Source organism: Sturnus vulgaris, chromosome 25 (genome assembly GCF_052056855.1).
Source record: "Sturnus vulgaris isolate bStuVul1 chromosome 25, bStuVul1.hap1, whole genome shotgun sequence".
Taxonomy (NCBI): Eukaryota; Metazoa; Chordata; class Aves; order Passeriformes; family Sturnidae; genus Sturnus; species Sturnus vulgaris.
In genome coordinates, this window is record NC_142267.1 from 5812260 (window position 1) to 5826308 (window position 14049).

Genomic DNA, 14049 nt, shown 5'->3' on the forward strand with positions numbered 1-14049 from the left:
CTGCATTGGGCCTGGCCCCATTCCAGGTCATCCAGGGGTCCCCTACATCATCTCAGCCCCTGCTCCATGCTGGGGGGATCTGCTGCACCTGCCCCACAGGTGGAGCCCAGCAGGGCTTTACAGGGCCCCCACACCTCCCCCAGGGGCTGCTCCTCACTGAGCAAACCCCTCTTGTCCCCTAAACCACCCCCACCCTGGGGAAAAGGTGCTGGGGGAGATGGTGTGAAAAACAAGGTTTATTTTTATTTTTTGGGGTAGATTTTAAAAGGTTTCATAAAAGACAATAAATAAAGTAAATTAAGTAAACAATAAAGTAAAAGGTTATAACGGCCAGGTGTGTGGCATTTAGCTAAGAGCACACTTGTTTTGGAGACACTTTTTAAATTTATTAGTGTGTTGCATATTCATAGATTTATTGTACATTTTCAAACTTTTTTTATAAATTATTTTTCATACTTTCGGAACTGTTTTACATGGCTGTGTTTTGAGTGTGCTTTTTTAGAGCACGTGTGTTTTTTGGTTGTGGTTTTTAATTTTTATAGACAGTTGGTAACTGGTATATCAGTAGTAGGAGTCTTTACTGGGTGTCATTCAACTAAGCAGGTAGCTTACTTACTACAAAGGCACTTTTTTAGTTTTTGTTATTCCTTAAGAAAACTATATTTAAAAAAACATTTTAACACCACACATATAGTATTCACTTTAATATTTGTGAAAAGCCAATAATATAATATATATTTATAACAGATGGGTTATCCTGGCTCCGATGTGCCACCGCGGGGTGCCTGGCAGAGGTGTCCAGTGGACATCGTGCAGCTGGACATGTCTGAGACCCCTGGGGACACCGGGGGTGTCTGTCCCCGCCGTGGGCAGAGGCGGGCGGCGCTGGCAGGTGACACCGCCGTGCCGGGAGGTGACACCGCTGTGGCTGAGGCAGCAGTGCCATCTCCCGGCTACATCCAACTCCTGCTCCCACATCCATCCCGTTCTCCCGGCCACATCCATCCCCTGTTTCTGGTCACATCCATCCCCTGCTCTCACATCCATCCCCTGTTCTTGGTCACATCCATCCCCTGTTCTTGGTCACATCCTTCCCCTGCTCCCGGTCACATCCATCCCCTGTTCTCACATCCTTCCCCTGCTCCCGGCCGGACAGAGCCGGGCCGTGCCAAGCCGGGGACATTTTTGTGCTGGCACTCTCAGTTTTCCCCTGTTCTCAGCACTGGTGAGGCTGTACCTTGAGTGCTGTGTCCAGTCCTGTCCCCTCAGTTTAGGGAGGACGTTGAGACACTTGAGGGTGTCCAGAGGAGGCAACGAGGCTGGGGAGGGGCTTGGAACACAAACCCTGTGAGGAACAACTGAGGGAGCTGGGGTTGTTCAGCCTGGAGAAAAGGAGACTCAGGGGTGACCTTATCACTCTCTACAGCTCCTGAAAGGTGGCTGTGTCAGCTGGGGTTGGTCTCCTGCTCCAGGCAGCACTGACAGAATGAGAGGACACAGCCTCGAGTTACACCAAGGGAAATTTAGGTTGGATATTAGGAAAAAGTTTTTTACTGGAAGAGTGATAAAATACTGGAATGGTCTGCCTGGGGAGGTGGTGGAGTCACCATCCCTGGATGTGTTCACCAAAAGCCTGGATGTGGCACTGGGTGCCATGGGTTAGTTGAGGTGTTAGGGCATGGGTTGGACTCGATGATCTTGAAGGCCTCTTCCAACCTCATCATTCTGTGAATTCTGTGAATTCTGTGAGTTTACAGAAGCCTCTGGGATGGCCCCGTGCAATGCCCGTGCTGACTCCCTGCAGCCAGCACCTCTGCAGCCACGGCTGTCACTGTAAATGGCCTCCATTGCCAGAGGGCAGGGTCAGGTGGGATACTGGGAACAAATCCTTCTCTCTGAGGGTAGAGAGGCCTGGCACAGGTTGCCCAGAGAAGCTGTGGCTGCCCCATCCCTGGAAATGTCTGAGGATGGACATGGAAAGTGTCCCTGCCCATGTCAGGGGGTGGAACAAGGTGAGTTTTAAGGTCCTTTCCAACCCAAACTGGCCTGGGATGTCTCAGCTGCAGATCCAGAGGAGGAGGAGGAGGAGGAGGAGGAGATGCTCAGAGGATGGGAGAGGAAGGCTTGGCTTGACCACAGCAACTCTGAAAGTCAAGTGAGCAGAGCTAAACACTTCTCAGAAATCCCCAGGACCTCGGGGAGGGAATACCTGGATCAACACCAGCTTCCAGGAGATGCTGGAAACCCACAGCCAGCCCCTGTAATTCAGCACTGAAATGGGGTTAAGAGGACAGCAGAAGAGAAAGGACACAGCCATCAATCAATGCTGGATGAAATGATGGAGTGGCCCAATTTGGGCTGTATATTAAGAGAGGGCAATAGGACAGAAATACAATTACTGTCCAGAAACACTGTTTGCTCAGTGTAGGTCCTTTCAGACTCACCTGTCATCTTGTCTTGACACGGTTACAGGTCAGGTTGATAAGGGAACTCTGCAGATAAAATAAAATCACATTTCTTCTGGGCATCTGATTTATTATGGGGTGAAATTGTGATTAAAAATGTGTAATATATTGCATTAAGTGGGCATCTAGTCAATGAATTAAAGACCAACTCAGTGACAGGTCTCTGCTGGCAAAGGTCTCTGGACTGAGCTTGGTCATTGCCTTTTTCAGCTGTTTTGGAAATGATGCAACACCTCCCTTGGGAATGCAGGAAACAAAGGGCAGGGGGGATAGGGGATTTGTCAACCCCCCCCTGGAATTTGGAGCCACCTTAATCCCAGGTCTACTTACCACCCTCTTTCCTTGGATATCCTCCCCTGAGCCCCAGCTCCAGGTGGGGGAAGCTGCCACAGGACTGCTGAAAGGACACTCAAGGGGATGAGGATGAGAAGGCTCCTCCTCACTGCCCACTGTGTCCCCATGGGGTGGCCTGGGTGGTCCCCAGGCTCCCAGGGATGTTCACCTGCTGGAGTCCCTGTGGCACCTCCCATCCCTGAGGTGATGGGGTTTGGGGACTGGTGGCATTTTTGGGGCTCTTTTTTAGCAGAGCTGGATGTGCACCCCTGGAGTCATTCCCTGCCCTCAGTGATAAGAGGTGCTGGTGTTTCACTTGGCACATCTCGAGGCCACACAGCTCCTGGGGCTGCCCAGATCTGGTTGGTGCAAGGCACAGCTCCCCAAAGGGGACAGAGAGCATCAATCAGTGCCAGACACCCTCATCTTCTCCCACTCTACTCCACACACCAGGTCCTCAAAGCGCTGCAGTGAGGGCAGCAGGAAGGAGATCATTGGACCATGGACTATGCCGAGCTGGAAGAAACCCCCAGGGATCGTCCAGTCCCACTCCTGGCCCTACACAGACCCCCCAACAATCCCACAGTGCTCCTCAGAACATTGCCCAAACACTCCTGGAGCTGTGGCAGCCTCGGGGCTGTGCCCATTCCCCGGGCAGCCTGGGCAGTGCCCAGCACCCTCTGAGGGAAGAACCTTTCCCTAAAATCCAACCAAAATACTCAAGGCCCAGCTGAGCCATGCAGGCACTGCTGATCCTTTGCTGGATCCTGCTCCATCCGAGTGCAGAGCCAAGGTGAGCATCTGGAGGGGTCAGCACCCAGCACACCATGACAAAGCTGGGGACCAGTGACAGACACTGCCCATCAGCCCCAGCAGAAACCTCCACGGGTTATCCCTGGGCTGCCCTGAGTATCCCATGGCTTGCTGTGACACCTGGTGCTCCATCACCTGTCCCCTCCTGCCATCTCAGCAGCCTGTGGGCAGCCTCCAGTCATGTTGCTTTGTGCCCAGTCACCACCAGCCCCTGCTGCTGGGCCAGGCTGGGCACCCAGTGGCACTGCACTCTTCCTGTTTCCAGTGAAGCCAGAGTCAAGCGTGGAAAGGGGAACAAGTTCCTCTTAGAGAGAAAGTGAAACTCAACACATCCCTTCTCCAACCAGGCAAAACTACAGTGCATGCAAGTTCATCCTTCCCACCCCTCTCCTCTTCCTCCCTGTTTCCAGAGAAGAGCTTCCAGCAAACAGAGCTGCTGCTCACACTGCTCTGTGTTCAGCCCTGCTGAAGGTAAGTCACCACAAACACCTGGGGACACTCTCCTCTTCTGCCACCGCTTTCCAGTCCTTGCTCCCTGTCCCCCTTCGTTCTTCACTTCCCCCTCCAAAGGGTTCAAAGTAGAAAAACAGAGAAAGGAGGGTGTGGGGGGAAGAGGAATCTGCAGGAATCTGTCCTTGCTCTGTGTGACTGTGGACATCACTGGGCTCTGCAGACTTGTCCCAAGCTGAGAACCTCAGGATTTGGGATAGGTCCTCTCTCTCAGCTCTGAGTGTTGGAGGTTTGGATCCCATTTGCTGTTTTTCCCTTTCCTGTTTATCACTGTAGTGTGTCTTGACATCCTTTCCTCCCTCGTGCTCTCTATCCCATGGGACCACTGCCCCACACAGTGCTTCTCCCTCCAAATGGAATAAACATCCTCTACAGGGATCTGAGGTGTCCCTACCCGTGCCCAGGACATGGAGGAAAGGGTTTGTGCCATGCTCCATGTCCTGGGCTTTTCAATCCCAGAACTCGGCCATGAGCACGCTAGAGATTTTTCAGTGGCATCAGTGAGTTTAGATCACACAGCCTCGAAACCCTTCCAGGAATTTATTTCCACCACTGCACATGTGTGTGGTTATCCATGCTGGACAATTCAGTAGGTCCGTGGGCACATCTGATGAGGGCACCTGCACGTCTATGGCCAAGGTTTATCTGTGTGTTTGCCTCCATCCCCAGTTCATCCCTGTGCTGTAGGAGGCAGGATGCAGCCTGGATTCCTGCTGGCAGCCAGCACCCTGGCAGCAGTGCTGGGCATGGCCCTGCTGGAGGACGGAGTGTGTAAGGCACCGGATGGCAAGAACGGCAACCCTGGAGTCCCTGGCCGTGATGGGAGGCCAGGCCAGAAGGGAGACACGGGAGAGCCAGGTAAGAGGAGCCCAGGGATGTTGGGTGCAGGAGGCCTGGGAGCCTCTTGGAGCATCCCAGGCTGTGGGAGCAGCTCAGGAGATGCCAGATGTGTGTGAACTCCTTCTCGTCCCCACTTCTCCCCAGGGAGAGCAGCGCCGAGCACGGGCACCAAGGGCCCCAAAGGGGATACAGGCGAACCAGGATCTCCCGGCCTCCCAGGCATACGGGGCCCACCAGGCATTGTCGGCCTCACGGGGATGCCAGGGCTGCCAGGGCCACGAGGGGAGAAAGGCAGAGCTGGGGATGTTTTGGAGCACCCCCGTCCTGCCTTCTCTGCCTCCAGGCTGTCCCCACCTCGCACAGGCACCACGGTGGTGTTTGACAGGATCATCACCAACCAGGAGAACTCCTACAGCCCCCAGACTGGGAAGTTCACCTGCAGCACTCCCGGGCTCTACTACTTCACCTTCCAGGTGGTGTCCAACGGGGACCTGTGTCTGAGCATCACCAAGAACGGGCAGCGCGTGGTCGGCTTCTGTGACAACAACAGCCTCGGCATCCTGCAGGTGAACTCGGGCAGCAGCGTGCTCAGCCTGGCTGCGGGTGACCAGGTGTACCTGAGCACTGACCCTGCCCAGGGCAGCTCCATTTACAGAGGCTCCGAGGTCGACAGCGTCTTCAGCGGGTTCCTGGTGTCCCCAGAGACGGCCTGAGGGGCTCCCACAGCACCCTGGGGTGTCTGCCTGGCTGGCAGCTCCCCTCTGGCTGTGTGGGATGCTTCAGTGCCACAGCACATGGGGATGGTTCCAAGTTGAGCGTCCAGAAGTGTTCTGTGCCCCCAGCAACGTCACAGCTGGCCAAGCTGTGGGTCACCACTGCAGCACTCAGCTCCACGCTGAGCCTGCCTGCCCTGCCCTGGGGGCTGTGGACTCTCATCCCTTTCTCCTCCTGGGCACTCAAGCTCCTCTCCCGGTTGTCACCACCTTTGGTTCTTTGCCCCCAGGTGGGAAATCACTGCCTACCACTGCTTCTGCTCCACTAACCACTGCACAAGCCCTCCTGGCACTGGGGCACCTCCTGTCACAACCTCCCCATCAGTATAAATAAAGGCTTCTTCTACCACAACTCCTTGGGTTTTCTTTTCTACTCATTCATTTTCTGCAAACCATCAATATCCTGGACCCCTTCCCAAGCTGCCCAGGGAGACAAGTGATTCCAGATTGTCCCAGGCGCTGCAAAGGCAGAAGGACAGGAGGAAATCGAGTGTCCAGTCAGAGCTGACACTTCCAGGGAGGAATAAGAAACATCTGGGACAAGGTTATGTGTGTCCTCTGTTGAGCTATCCTGCAGGGAAAACAAAGGCTGCAGATCCTGCACCTCACCCACATGGTCCAGGTTGGCACCCAAACTCTCCCAGGAAGAAAGAAGGTAGCTGTGATCCTCTGGCATTACAGCAAGGAGGGACAGGGACATTGGGACACTGATGGGGTGGTGGTGGTGGAGCTGCGAGGGTCTGAGGGTGACGTGAAAGGGAGGTGCAGCAGGCTGGGCTGGTCAGGAAGCATCAGGTGCCATACCCTGGGACTGCTCCTCAGGGGAGCTGCTCCACAAACACTGGGCACTCAAATATCCCATTCCTGGAGCAGTGAGGAGGAGGCTGGGTCACCTGTGAGGAACAACACCCCAGTGAGGGATCTTGGGGTCTCGCCGAGTCCAGCACTCAGCAGAATTTGGTGGGGCATGGGGAAAGGTGCAGATCAGAAATTCTCAAAGGGAAACATTTTCCAGTCTTATTTAGGGGTGCAGCATCTTCCATCAAAGCCAGGCAGGGACCTTGCAGCAGCCCTCCAGTGCCACAGGCATCTCCAGCCCACTGAGGCTCTGCTCCCAAGCCGCCCTTCTGCTCAGAAATAAGGGAAGTAAGAGGGGAAGCAGGGGATCTGGGGAGGGCTGTTCCCTGCAGAGCCCTGGGGGCATTGTCCCCCATCTCTCTGAGCAGTGTCCCACCTCTGTCCTTGCCGCCCTTCCTGTTGCTGTGGCGCCAGCGCAGGTTTTGCCAGACAGCCAAGAACATGCTGGCTCAGCAGATACCATCAGGCAGGAGGATGTGAAATTTGGGTGGGAGCACTGGGGTTCTGTGTTCACCCTTCCCTAGCTGTGACTTCCTGCTCAGGGTGTCAGGGAGCCGCGCCCAGCGCTGTGCTGGCAGGGACAGCACACCAGCAGGACCAGCACAGACTTCCCTGCCCGGTCCCCACCTGAGGTAAGAGTGCTACGGGGTCTCGAGGGTGGGAATGGGGGTCCAGCAGCATGGCACACTGCTGGAGAGGGGGAACAACGAGAGGAGGACTTGGGTGAGAGAGGAAAAGGAGGAGAGGAAGGAGACAGAGGCACAGAGGGGCTGTGCATGTGTGATGGAGACTGGATGCACCAGCTGGTGGAAGGATTGATCCTGCTGGACAGAGCCAGGACAGTCAGGCTGTGCTGGAGGAGGAGGGAGGTCAGCTGTGTGCAGGGAGCTCCAGCCTCATGCACACAGTGACAGTCTGCAGTGGTGTGTGCATCTCCAGGGTTTGGGGACCTGCACTCAGAGGGCTTGGGGCTGGCCATGGCTACCCCAGACCTCATGGCTCCATCCAGACTGAAAGCCCAACTCCTGCTGTGCCATCAGGGGCTGCCCTGGGGTTGGAGATGAGCCTGGGGTCCATCTCCATACATCCACCTCCCCATTGTCCTTCAGTGTGTGTAGGTGGGACATTGAGGACACATCCATGGCATCCAGGTGCTCCTGGTGCATCCAGTCTCCTTTTCCCCATGTCCAAGCCACCCTGCCGTGGCCCCTCGCTCCAGCACTTTCTTTCTCTTTCCATGCTACAGAACACCGAAATGGAGAAGACATTCTGGGTGCAGTTCTATCTGGCTCTCACTCTCCTCTTCCTGAACCTGGGCTCTGCTGTGACTGTAGAAAACCCTCCCAGCTGCTATGGAACTCCAGGGCTGCCAGGCATGCCAGGTCTGCCAGGCAGGGATGGCCGGGATGGGCTGAAGGGAGCCAAAGGGGAACCAGGTGAGTGAGCAAGGAGGGGAAACACATGGGCTCTTGCAGGGGGACACTGAGTCCTCCATGGCTGGTCTGCCTTGGCTTGCAGGATGTGGAGAGCATCCTCTGTGGTCAGGTGGAAGAGGCAGCAGCACTCTCCTGACCAAGGGAAGGGGCTAGAGGAGCCTCTCCCCATATCCTGCCATGGATACTGATTTCCTCTCACCCCCCACCACCCCACAGGTATTCCAGCTTCTTCTACACACCTGGGGCTCAAGGGCATGAGAGGGGACCCGGGCTTCCCCGGCCCTCCAGGCAAGCCTGGCCCCCCTGGGATCCCTGGGTTAATGGGAATCCCTGGGATTCCGGGCATTGCTGGACCCCCAGGACTGCCAGGCAGCTTCAAGCAGAAGCAGCAGTCAGCATTCTCAGTGACAAGACAGACCAGCCAGTACCCTGGGAAGAATGTCCCCGTGATTTTCAACCACATCATCACCAACACCAACAACGACTACGACACCATCACGGGCAAGTTCACCTGCAGGTTCCCTGGGATCTACTACTTCATCTTCCACAGCTCCCACACAGCCAACCTCTGCGTCATCCTGTACAAAAACCAGAGGAAGATGGCCAGCTTCTGTGACCACAAGACCAACACCATGCAGGTCAGCTCGGGGGGGACCCTGCTGCACCTGGCTGCTGCAGACGAGGTGTGGCTGGGAGTCAACGACTACAATGGCATGGTGGGCATTGCCAGCTCCGACAGCATCTTCTCGGGCTTCCTGCTCTTCCCAGACTAAGGCATCAGCAGAGCCCACCCCAGCACCCTGATGTCTTCTCCCTGCCCTGAGCACACTGCTCATTGCTGGGCTCTTCCTGCTGCTCCCAGTTTCTCTGCAGGGAGGGCACCAAGCCCAGCAGCCAGACCCACGCCCTGGCTCCGGGGGCTGAGCACTGGCAGCTGCTGCCCAGGGGGAACGGGCACATCTGGATGCATCTGCACCCAGAGTGAGGGTGCTGAGCTCCTGGTCCTGCAGTTCCACGTGCATCCCCCCTGCTAACCCCACATTACCTCAGAGGTCTCTCTGTGTTTTTCCCCTCCCAACCCGGGCTGCCTCAGGTTCAGCCAGGTGTCCTGGCACAGGCTGCAGCAATCCCTTTACCATGACCTGGCTGTGGAAAGTGTCAATAAAACCTTCCCCAGTGCACCTGGGGTAGTGTGTTGTTTCCTTCATGTCCTCCTTCTCTGTGGTGTGTACACATGTGCACATCTGGCCATCTGTGTGGCATCAGCATGTCCCCAAACCTCAGTGGCATCAGAGACCATCCCACTCCACCCACACCTGGCTTTGCACAGGGGGTGGGACCCCTGCAGGAATGGGATGGTTCCCATGTCCCCACACAGCCCCTACCAAGAGGGCACCACGACTCGTCCAAGCAGGGCCCTGATTCTCCCCTCCTCTCCAAAGCTTCACAGGGGCACAGACTGCAGAGGAAACCCTGACACCGTGGCTGGGACATCCCTGGGCTCCCTACCAGGATGGGGCAGGGGAAGCACTCTGGCTTTCCTGAGCCAGACCAAAGCAGCTCGTGGTTGTGGAGGCTGCAGAGCCCACCAAAACCCCAAAGGGATTTCTCCTGGTGTCACACACTGCAGGGTGGAGCAGGCAGTCACCTCTCCAAACATCCTGTGCTCCACCTCCCCAAGGCAGTAGCCAAAGCAGGGTAAAATCACTTCCCATGCACAACACTCAGGAGAGTCAGGGGCATGGGCTCAAGGTGATGGATGCTGACCCCTGCAGCATCCCCTGGGCCTGCAGAGCTGGCAGCATGCAGAGCAGCCTGAGGAGACCTGGCTGAGTGCCTGCACATTTCTGCAGCTCTGATGGGTCACCCTAAACTCATCTGGAGCTCCCTACAGCATTCCCCATAGCAAGAACCCCTGAGCAGGACCCAGGGACCTTGCAGGGCAGAGCAGGGCTCTGCAGGGGCTCATGGTGCTATTTGGGGATGGCTTGTTCTGCTCAGCTGACAACAGCATTCGTGGAGGATCTGAAACTGCGACAAAAAAAAAAAAGGAGAGGAGCTAAAGTTAAAAAGGGGATGTGTCCCGGATCCTTTCACAACAACCCTTGCAGCAAACTTCTGCTTCTCCTCCTGGGCATTTCTGGGCAGGACGCTGGGGTGTCCTGCTCCATCTCCCCACCTGATCCGCAAGGAGCTCAAGGTAAGAGCCAGACTGAGCCCAAGGTTCCCCCTGCAGGAAGGAGCACGCAGGGGACCCAGCTCTGACAGGGTGACAGTCACCTGCACTGCTGGCACTTCCCTGTGGTCTGGGGCAGAGGAGAAATGGGGGTGGAGGTGCTGGGCTGGGGGTGGTGGAGACTGATGGGACCCCGACCCCTCCTGCTCCACCTGGAAGAAGGAAAACAGAAAAGTAGAGATGGCAGAGTTCCAGAGGGGGGGTCAGGGACTGAAAGGTTCATCAGCCTGAAAGGTGCCCTGGGGGTGCCCTGAGAAGCTCCTGTCCTCTGATGGGCCCGGGCTGGGAGCTGTGGATCAGCACCTGCCACACCCAAAGCAGAACGGCTGGGTCTGGAGGATCCAACTCACCAACTTTCTGTTCTGCTGGAACCAGAGCTTCAGAGCTGGGAAAATCCACCTGAGCTTGGAAAATCCAGCCTGGAGCTGTGGCTGGGATGCTGTGATGTCCAGATACAGCCCCCATGTGCCCAGTACTTATCTACAGGTCCCCACACCAGGATCTGGGGGAAGGAGCTGGGCAGGGAGGGCAGGAAGAAGGTGAGAGCCCAGGGATGGAAGGCCAGACAATTGTCCCAGTGAGGGTTGTTAGATACAGAAATGCCTCTGGGATTGAGCAGCTGTGTGACAGGACACAAGGGGAAGCCGTGGGATGCAGGAGGGAGGTTTGGGGGCTCATTGCCATCTTCAAGGACTAGCACTGTCCCTCAGACATGCTGGTAGAAGGCAGGACCCATTCCCCTGCAGATGATGAAACTGCTCTGGTTGGGTAAGGATTTTACCCTGCAAGATGAGATGGAGAATTCCTCCTGCCAGGGAGCAGCATGGCCACGTTGGACACGAGTTCTCTGAGATAACCTGTCCCAAATGTTCAGGTGGCTGAAGCTGTGGGCACTTGGAAACTGGGGATTTAGGAGTGATGAGAGACTGACAAGCCCTGCTTTGCCCAAGGGTTCTTTGCTCCAGGGCCAGCAGGAGAGTGGATTTGGCTCTGCAGTAGGATGTTTTCCCTCCTTGCTGGTATTACCCAGACTTGCTTGCAGTCACCATCTCTCACAGCAGCTCAGAGTGCCTTTCCCAGCCCTCCCACCACCCAGGAAAGCCCTGACACCGTTCCCTGCTCCCACAGATGTGGAGCCTGTGGGCCATGCTCATCTGCCTGGCTGGAGGGCAGCTTGCCAGTGCCACACTCTGCAGGACTTATGGCACCATCCCAGGCATCCCAGGATTGCCAGGACAGCCTGGCAGCGATGGCAGGGATGGAGAGAATGGCCCAAAGGGAGAACAAGGTAAGGAAGAGGCTGCAGCTGGGTAAAACATTGTCTTGAGAATGCCAAGAGCAGGGAAAGACAGTGCCAGGCACATGATCCTGGGAAAGCAAATCCTTTCCAGCAGTCCTTTGAAGTTTTGTCAGGTGGGTATGATGGAGCACCAAGTGTAGCCGTGGGAAGGGGTTTTAACCCTTTAAGTGCAGCAGAAATAAGATGCACAGCTACATGGTCATCTTTCATGACAGGAAGAAAGAGCCAAGTTTATTCAGGAACACACTTGGTTTTATAGCATGACTGCAACTCCCAGAGTAGAGAAAAGGTGATTGGTTCAGAGAGAAGACACCCCATTGCCAGGGCCTGGGCACACACCACAACAGGGGTTCTATCTTTGTTATTAATTCCTTTTTATTTTGACCAAGATATCACCCTGGGAGAAATTCTCCCTAGCCTTGAGCTGGACCAGCTCATGGGCTGGGAACAGAGCTGAGAAGCTCCAGCCTGGAATATTTTTCAGTCTGTAATTTTCTTACTTTCTCAATGTGTGTCCCACAACCAAGGAATTTAGGGGAGGAGAGGGATGACAGCAAGGTGTGACACACCTGCCTGTCGGGCAGGGGTCTCCACTGACCCACACCCAGCACAGGTTTCCTTGCTCAGACAAACGGGGCTGGGCTGTGAGCACAATGACTCTTCCTCCTCTTCCCTAGGACCCCCTGGCCTGGGAGGAGCAGAGAGAGGGGAGAAGGGAGACCCAGGACTACCGGGACCGCCTGGGAAGGTCGGTCCCAGGGGCGCACCAGGTTCACCGGGCATGGCAGGTTCGGTAGGAATGCCTGGGCCCATGGGAGAGCCTGGTGACTACAAGACCACCTTCAAATCAGCGTTCTCGGCTGCCAGGGGCATCAGCTCGTACCCCCGGCGGGACCAGCCCGTCCGCTTCGAGCGCATCATCACCAACGAGAAGGGGCACTACGAGAACCGCTACGGCCGCTTCACCTGCCGCGTACCCGGCACATACTACTTCACCTACCACGTCACCTCCCGGGGAAACCTCTGCCTCAACATCAAAAAGGGCCGGGGTGCCAGCAGGGGAGACAGGGTAGTGACCTTCTGTGACTTCGTGAACAGCAGTTTCCAGGTCACCACGGGAGGTGTGGTTCTCCAGATGGCCATGAACGAGTCGGTGTGGCTGGAGCCGACCGAGAAGAACTCCTTGGTGGGGCTGGAAGGGTCTGACAGTATCTTCTCTGGTTTCCTCATCTTCCCTGAGGCGTAGCCCGCTGGAGCAGTGTCTGTGGCCAGCCTGTGCAGCCCTGCAGAGCTGAGGACTCCCCTGGAAACTCTTTGATCCCAGATCGGTGTTTGAGGCACAATGCTGCCATTCCTTCACAATAAATGACAGCTCTTCGCACTATTGGTCCCTGTCTGGATAGGATTTTCCTTTTGCCTCCTAAATAATTTTCACATAACCAGGGTACTGATTCTTGCCCCCTTGGGTGCAGCCCAGGCTCATTAGCATCTCATTACTGCTGAGCAGAGCCAGACAAGTCATGCAGTTCCTGCTGCAGATCAGGCTGAGTGTCTCTGTCCAGAGCCACCCAAAGGGTCCCAGTCCAGGGTTAGGAAAACATGGAGAAGCAGCTCAGCCTTCAGAGGGGCAGGACAATGGCAGAGTGGGAAATTGGGGCACTGGGTGCTGGTGGTAGGTGGGGAGATGCTGGAGGTGGTGCTGTACTGGGGAGTCCTGACAGGGGCAGGATCCGGGGACACCAACCTCTCTTAGACTTTTTTTGGGGGGGGGTTAGTGGTGACAGAAATACCCACAGAAGATTGTCAAAGCTTGTGACAATGCGAGGCAGGTGAGTGTGGGCCAAGAAACTGGATCCGTGATGGGGATGGTGTGGAGGACACCCCCAGTACAGCCTCCAAAGCCCAGCACAGAACCCACACATCCTGGAGCACAGCCAAGGCCTCCCAGCCTGCTCCTTATCAACAGCAGAGCTGTGGAGCCAGGAGTGTGCAGATGAGTTAAAGCTGAGGAGCCCAGGGACACCCCTGGGTGGGTTGCCTGCAGCCCCCAGCCCATCCCATGGGGGTGTGTAACAGCAGTGGGAGTTTTGCACCATTTAATCAGTGCTTTGTCTCAGTCTCTTCTGCCTCTTCACTCAGAGCCAGGATTAAAAAATACACAAAGGAAACGGATTTTTCTCGTGTTCAGGCTTAGTTGTTCATTAATTTTTATCAAAAGTACAGAAAGTTCAGTAACACTTCGAGCCACCTGCTAGAAGCGAGGAAAAAGGAGACAGATCCAGCTGCTACAAGGTCTATTAAAGGTAAACAGTCCAATAGAGAATTAACACCCATATTATTTACACTTTTAACCCAATAACTAAATTCCCATGACCCTCAGTGTGACACTGACTGACCAACCAGAAGCTACAGCCTGAAACCAGGAAGAAGATGAACATTGAAAAAGACACCACCCAAAATCCTCCATCAAAAACCTCAAATTTAA

General features: G+C 55.5%; 3 protein-coding genes across 5 annotated transcripts; all 3 read left to right on the top strand.

The window, feature by feature from the left end:
- Nucleotides 1-4020: 4020 nt before the first annotated feature.
- Nucleotides 4021-6086, top strand: C1QA (complement C1q A chain). Of its 2 annotated transcripts, none has more exons than XM_014881767.2 (3): nt 4021-4082; nt 4791-4979; nt 5106-6086. In XM_014881767.2, the coding sequence occupies exons 2-3, from the start codon at nt 4817-4819 to the stop codon at nt 5672-5674; spliced, it is 732 nt and encodes a 243-aa protein (XP_014737253.1). In that variant the 5' UTR covers nt 4021-4082; nt 4791-4816; the 3' UTR covers nt 5675-6086. The 2 variants fall into 2 exon arrangements, with proteins under 2 accessions (XP_014737253.1, XP_014737256.1); XM_014881770.2 differs by having other exon boundaries at nt 4809-4979.
- An 812-nt stretch (nt 6087-6898) lies between these two features.
- On the top strand, nt 6899-9209 carry C1QC (complement C1q C chain). 2 transcript variants are annotated; one of them, XM_014881771.2, is made up of 3 exons: nt 6899-7224; nt 7839-8028; nt 8245-9209. In XM_014881771.2, the coding sequence occupies exons 2-3, from the start codon at nt 7848-7850 to the stop codon at nt 8799-8801; spliced, it is 738 nt and encodes a 245-aa protein (XP_014737257.1). In that variant the 5' UTR covers nt 6899-7224; nt 7839-7847; the 3' UTR covers nt 8802-9209. The 2 variants fall into 2 exon arrangements, with proteins under 2 accessions (XP_014737257.1, XP_088034852.1); XM_088178726.1 differs by having other exon boundaries at nt 7124-7224; nt 7812-8028.
- Nucleotides 9210-10112: 903 nt separating this feature from the next.
- C1QB (complement C1q B chain) lies at nt 10113-12948 on the top strand. The gene is made up of 3 exons (XM_014881659.2): nt 10113-10228; nt 11393-11552; nt 12242-12948. The coding sequence occupies exons 2-3, from the start codon at nt 11393-11395 to the stop codon at nt 12808-12810; spliced, it is 729 nt and encodes a 242-aa protein (XP_014737145.1). The 5' UTR covers nt 10113-10228; the 3' UTR covers nt 12811-12948.
- Nucleotides 12949-14049: the final 1101 nt, after the last annotated feature.

Bases quoted from the DNA above. Each gene is read 5' to 3' on its own strand.
- C1QB (XM_014881659.2), top strand. From the start codon at position 11,393: ATGTGGAGCCTGTGGGCCATGCTCATCTGCCTGGCTGGAGGGCAGCTT. The intron at 11,553-12,241 runs GTAAGGAAGAGG...CCTCTTCCCTAG, and splicing joins TGGCCCAAAGGGAGAACAAG to GACCCCCTGGCCTGGGAGGA.
- C1QC (XM_088178726.1), top strand. From the start codon at position 7,830: ATGCTACAGAACACCGAAATGGAGAAGACATTCTGGGTGCAGTTCTAT. The intron at 8,029-8,244 runs GTGAGTGAGCAA...ACCACCCCACAG, and splicing joins GGGAGCCAAAGGGGAACCAG to GTATTCCAGCTTCTTCTACA.
- C1QA (XM_014881767.2), top strand. From the start codon at position 4,817: ATGCAGCCTGGATTCCTGCTGGCAGCCAGCACCCTGGCAGCAGTGCTG. The intron at 4,980-5,105 runs GTAAGAGGAGCC...ACTTCTCCCCAG, and splicing joins GGGAGACACGGGAGAGCCAG to GGAGAGCAGCGCCGAGCACG.